The sequence below is a fragment of the Simochromis diagramma genome, unplaced genomic scaffold (genome assembly GCF_900408965.1).
Source record: "Simochromis diagramma unplaced genomic scaffold, fSimDia1.1 OVJJ01000186.1, whole genome shotgun sequence".
Taxonomy (NCBI): Eukaryota; Metazoa; Chordata; class Actinopteri; order Cichliformes; family Cichlidae; genus Simochromis; species Simochromis diagramma.
The window spans coordinates 641,296-647,297 of NW_024387464.1; the positions used below are offsets into that span (position 1 = coordinate 641,296).

At 37.2% G+C, this 6,002-nt stretch overlaps 1 protein-coding gene across 1 annotated transcript; it reads left to right on the plus strand.

The window, feature by feature from the left end:
- LOC120723234 (integrin alpha-D-like) lies at positions 1 to 2,204 on the plus strand. Its single transcript, XM_040014573.1, has 9 exons — positions 1 to 30; positions 115 to 201; positions 306 to 375; positions 475 to 576; positions 982 to 1,062; positions 1,147 to 1,257; positions 1,417 to 1,530; positions 1,654 to 1,764; positions 1,909 to 2,204. The coding sequence occupies exons 2-9, from the start codon at positions 188 to 190 to the stop codon at positions 1,972 to 1,974; spliced, it is 669 nt and encodes a 222-aa protein (XP_039870507.1). The 5' UTR covers positions 1 to 30; positions 115 to 187; the 3' UTR covers positions 1,975 to 2,204.
- The last annotated feature ends 3,798 nt before the right edge of the window (positions 2,205 to 6,002 follow it).

Here is a 6,002-nt window from a genome sequence, read left to right on the forward strand (position 1 = left end):
GAAGATATTTGTCACTGCAAATGCCACCAGGTACTGTTTCTCTGGTACATGTACTTTTCATTTAAGCAGTAGACCCACAGATACAGTATAAATATGTTCACCTCTCTCTTTCAGTGGAAATCAGGAGCATGCACCTACAAGTGAAATCTACAAAAATAAATTGATTGATGTAAAATACAGCATTTTTATGACAATTAAAGGGTATGTGTTGTTCTCTTTGTAACAGAAAAGGAAACAAAAAAACAGAAAGTGACAACTGTTCTAATACATGGTATTTAATCAATCTTTAAAATATGTCTGTTTAGCTCCTCCAGCTACAACAATTTCACATTTGGGAAGAATGATTTGCAGAAACCAGTCCAGCAATCAATCACGGTAGAACATGACATGTGTATATATCTGTATTTTGTAAAGATAATTCTATGATTTAGATCCAACTATTATGCTTAGCTCTTGTTTTCTTTTCTTGTTTAGCTAACAAATGATATCAGAGCACTTCATAATTTCACTGTGTGGATCAAGGTTCCACTGAAGCTTGGGGGAAAAGACATTTGGGTGCATCCGAACAACCTACAGGTAATATATATGCAGTAGTGTGCAAAAGTCTTAAGTCACCCTTCATTTCTTTATATTTTGCTATCAAAGATAAATGTAAGTGGTCTTGAATAATAGTTCTTTAGGCTTTCTAAAGGTTTTGCTGTGTTGAATATTAAAGGAGGAGGTCATACCAAATATTGACTTTCAAGCCAAAGTCTACACACTGTGTCTTATTTACTATATATCGATGTATGTTTGCATTTTTCAGTAAATTGTTGCAACTATTTTCCATTTTCCCTGCAAAACATAGAGAAATGATGGTGGCTCAAGGCTTGTACACAGTATTGTATGTTGTTTTAGGTATTGACTACAAAAATGGCTCATGCTTAGCAGTGTAATACATGCATGTGGTAACATTGGGACCATAAATCAAATGTATTATAGATTGCAGACTGTAAGAAAGGAAGTTATGAAGAACCACATGTTAAAGACTTTGTTCTTCAGATCCAAAAAAATAAAGTAGTGGTAAGTATTAGTCTAAACATTGTAGATTTAACATTACAATGGATCAACTTTTGTTGCATTTAGTCTTCTTTAAATGATCCACAGGACTGCTCTGTGGCCATGTGTAGAGTGTTTGAGTGCAAGACATCCATGGAAAGGCAGGAGAAGAGGACGTATGTAATCTCTGGAAACCTCACTTCACAGTGGATAGAGCAGGTAACTGATGGGACGTTTATGTTAAGTGCTACATTAGGGTTTTTTTTTTCATGTCACACTTCTTCCTTACTTGGTACTACTAACTCATATATATATATTTTCCTATATATATTTATTTTCATTTTCAAATTCAGCTCATCCCTCTTGATTTTTTCTTAGATTGGACTTCAATCTGCTAAATTCCTCTTGACCAGCCAAGTCAGTCTGAAGTACGACCAAAGCAAGTACGTCTACTTTTCAACAGGGTCTGACTACAATTCTCCTGTTCACAAGGTGAGCACTTGTAATATATATAGTATATAATGTTATCTTGATATAATAATAATAATAATAATAATAATAATAATAATAATAACAGTTTCCATTTTATTTACAAACTGTCACTTCATCTTTCAGATTGAGGCAGAGGTAGAAGTGTACCCTGAGCCAGATTTTATCAAAGAGATCATTGGAGGATGTCTGGGAGGGCTGGTTTTTCTGATTTTACTCACAGTTGTCCTGTATAAGGTGAGATGATGATCACACTTTTTCAATTAATTTTTTCATAAGAAAAGCTATTAGAGAACGTGGACAAATAATGAAATTTTCTTTTCATTAATATAATTTTTATGCACAGTTACTTGAATTTTATGTTTTTCCTTGCACTTCTAGGCTGGATTTTTCAAGAGTAAATATAGCAAGGTAAATACTGAAGAACCGGAAGATGGTCCAGGATAAAAACAAAGGTTCATATTTGTAGATCTCTATCTAATCTTCAAAGAAGGTCTGAAATCCCTCCCCTGCTCGCCCATTTCCTTACAATAGAACTTCCTACCTGGCGGGCAGGACCTGACATAGCAAAATCGGTATGGCCCGGATCTGGCCCACACAGTGTGCTTACAAATGGCCCACATACCGCAAAGAATGACGGCCCTTTGGTGGCCCAGATCTGGTTTGCCAGAGGTGGCCCACACATGGGCCAACACAAGGCCAGTGCTGGCCCAGAACAGTTTCAGCTCTGGCCCCAGATGTCAGCCTAATGTGTACCTTAATCAAGCCATGTAATAACAACATGTGCCAGAACATAATAGTGCAAAAGTAACATGACGAAACTCTGTTCGGACAGCGAATGGACTGATTCTTATATAGTGCTTTTCTACTATCAGAGATTACTCAAAGTGCTCTATACGACATGCCACATTCAGCCAATCACACACTTTCTCCAAACTGAGTGCTTCCTAACCACATTATACACATTAAAACTCTTGACATGCAGACTGGAGGAGCCAGGGATCAAACCACTAACCTTCTGATCAGTTAGTCACCTGCTCTACCGCCTGAGATACAGCCACCCAGTGGTAAACATGAGTAAACCCTCACTAGGTTTTGGATAAAGTTGGCTACCATAGCAGTATAGTATTGCAACATGGCATTTGGGTCTTCTAACTAAAATAGGAAAATAGGAACATAAATAGTGCCATCATTGCCAGACCTGGCCCACATCTGGTTGACATATACCCTGCAATGACACCAGTCAGTCAGAAGTGCCAGCTTGATGCCGGATCTGGGCCAGACCTGTTTTCTATGAGCCTGGGCCACATAAACCAAACCACAATCGGGCCAGATGTGGCATGCTATCACATAAACAGTGCCATCTACGCCAGGCCTGGCCCATATCTGGATGACACCACTTACCATTCCGGAGGTCAGCCAGCAGTGCCGGCTTGACACCAGATCCGGGCCAGACCTGTCTGCTATGTGGGACCTTCGCAATGGGAACATGAAATGAACTGAAGAGATCTGAAAAGTAAATCTGAAATTGTTTATTCTCTTTTTCTGGACCCAAAAAGTAAATAAAATTGTTCAAATTAAACTGTACTTACATTTAACACAAGCACCTGAAGACCACCTGAAGACAGTGTTTTTAGAGGCCACACTATGAAGGGTTGTGAAATACTATCCTGTATAACAGACACTTATAGTAGTAAGTGTCTGCTATACAGTTATTTGCTTTCAAGTTAAATTTAATGCACAATATGGAAAAAGGATACTCAAATAAAATGGTTGAGGTTGAATATAGTGAAGTACCTGAGTAGATGTAGAGTGATTCTGAAACAGTCCTGTAAAGAATTATGGTATGAAAGTTTTTAGAGTGACTGTACTATTTTTTTAAAGGATAATAATAATTGTCCACCATGAAATATCTCTGTATTTATATTTTTACAAACTGTATGTTTGTAGACATTATTGTACAGCAAAAAACTTTTCATGTCACCCTGTAATGTATAATGAATGAAATTTAATATATTTTATATGCTTAAAAGCAAAGGTGGAAAGTAACGAATTACATTTACTTGCGTTACTGTAATTGAGTAGTATTTTTTGTGTATTTGTACTTTTTAAAGTCATTTTTCTAAGTCGGTAATTTTACTTTTACTTAAGTATATTTTTTAAAAAGTATTGTACTTTGCTACATTTTCAATCACACCTGTTACTGAGTAAATTAAAAGAACAAACAAACAAAAAAAAAAACCAACATTGGGCTTCAGAAATACTGCAGGTAATGATGGGTAGTAGAACAAATTGGCGTTGGGTCACGATAAAGATGGAGTCTGACATCGGTGGTACGGATCCAGCGAAAAAAGAAACCCCGTTGAATTCTGCTGACCCTGAACTCGAAGAAACGGATGTGAACCCCTGGCCGTATTTAAGGGACCATTTCGGCTTCAAGTGCAAGAAAGGCAACAGCTTTATTATGCAGTGTAAGCTGTGTTTGCCCAGAGAGACCGAGTTAGCAGCTTTTTAAAATTCCACATCAAACCTGCGCAAGCATGTAGAGGTAAGTTAAATGAAACTTGTACATTTATTTTAGCAAAAAGGCTGTGCTCAAGTTAATCACATTAAGTTAAGACATAAGCTGTTATTGGGCACGTTGTTGTCCACGCAACTTGAATTTTTTTTTACTGGATTGGTAAATTGCCAAAAGAAAATGTGTTTACTTACATTTTTCCTGTTTGTTAATAATAATAATTTATTTTAAAAAAATAGTTAAATTAGACAGAAGACAGAAGCGGCTACTTTCTTACTTAACCCACATGTTCACACTGCAGGCAAAAGAATAACATGTGCTATGTGCAGAGGTGTTTTTTTCTGTTCTCAAACTGATCTCCCTGTTGGAGCTCAGTCTGGGGGGAGCTATTTTTTTCTCCTTATCTTTCCTCATGTGGTGCATTTTCCATTGTTATACCTCTCTGTCCTGTCTTCCCCATGTGATGTTTGTGTAATGTATGTATGGTCAGAAGGGTAAGATGGCGCTGGCAAAGGTCGGCAGCCTTAACCCAATTTCCTTCGGGGTCAACCTTCAGGATCAATAAAGTTTTATTGAATTGAATTGAATTGAAATGCTCCTCAAAATTAACAGAGCAGGGCTATGTTTAAAAAACTTAAAACACATTTTTATAGCAGCTGCCGTACAGCTCAATTCAGTACTTGTTCTCTTATTTGACAGTTTAGAACACATTCTCATGTAAAAGAATTATATGGTTTTGACAGTTTGGTTGGTTGGTTTGGTGACCATTATCCATTTTGATGTATAGACTTGCACTTTAACTGCCACTGCACTTTAATTTGTAAAGTTTTTCTTTTAATTAAAAAACAACTACTTTGAGATTTATCCCATTGTCTTTTTTGCACTACTCAGAAGAGGCTGTCCTCCTGCTGACAAAAAAGTAACTATGTAACTTTTACTCTGAGTACATTTTAAATGAGCTACTTTTTACTTTTACTTGAGTAAATTTTTAGACAGGTAATTTCACTTGTACTTGAGTAAAATTTCAGCAAAGTAATAGTACTTTTACTTGAGTAAAATATTTTAGTACTCTTTCCACCTCTGCTTAACTGCTGTAGATGTGCAAAGTGCCAATAACAATGTGAATGCCGTTGTTCAATAAATTGTAAAATGTGTAATATTTATAAAAGATAAAGTTTTTGCTTCATCATTATCATTCATTATATGTAGTATGTGAATAAAATTCATTTCATTTTTCATACATAACTAATCATCCAGTGTAGAAAAACAACATATTGTTGAATGCATACAGTGGGGCAAAAAAGTATTTAGTCAGCCACCGATTGTGCAAGTTCCCCCACTTAAAATGATGACAGAGGTCAGTAATTTGCACCAGAGGTACACTTCAACTGTGAGAGACAGAATGTGAAAAAAAAATCCATGAATTCACATGGTAGGATTTGTAAAGAATTTATTCGTAAATCAGGGTGGAAAATAAGTATTTGGTCACCTCAAACAAGGAAAATCTCTGGCTCTCACAGACCTGTAACGTCTTCTGTAAGAAGCTTTTCTGTCCCCCACTCGTTACCTGTATGAATGGCACCTGTTTGAACTCATCATCTGTATAAAAGACACCTGTCCACAGCCTCAAACAGTCAGACTCCAAACTCCGCCATGGCCAAGACCAAAGAGCTTTCGAAGGACACCAGGAAAAGTATTGTAGACCTGCACCAGACTGGGAAGAGTGAATCTACAATAGGCAAGCAGCTTGGTGTGAAAAAATCAACTGTGGGAGCAATCATCAGAAAATGGAAGACATACAAGACCACTGATAATCTCCCTCAATCTGGGGCTCCACGCAAGATCTCATCCCGTGGGGTCAAAATGATCATGAGAACGGTGAGCAAAGATCCCAGAACCACACGGGGGGACCTGGTGAATGACCTGCAGAGAGCTGGGACCAAAGTAACAAAGGTCA

Bases quoted from the DNA above. Each gene is read 5' to 3' on its own strand.
- LOC120723234 (XM_040014573.1), top strand. The intron at 1,063-1,146 runs GTAAGTATTAGT...AATGATCCACAG, and splicing joins TCCAAAAAAATAAAGTAGTG to GACTGCTCTGTGGCCATGTG. The intron at 1,765-1,908 runs GTGAGATGATGA...TTGCACTTCTAG, and splicing joins TCACAGTTGTCCTGTATAAG to GCTGGATTTTTCAAGAGTAA.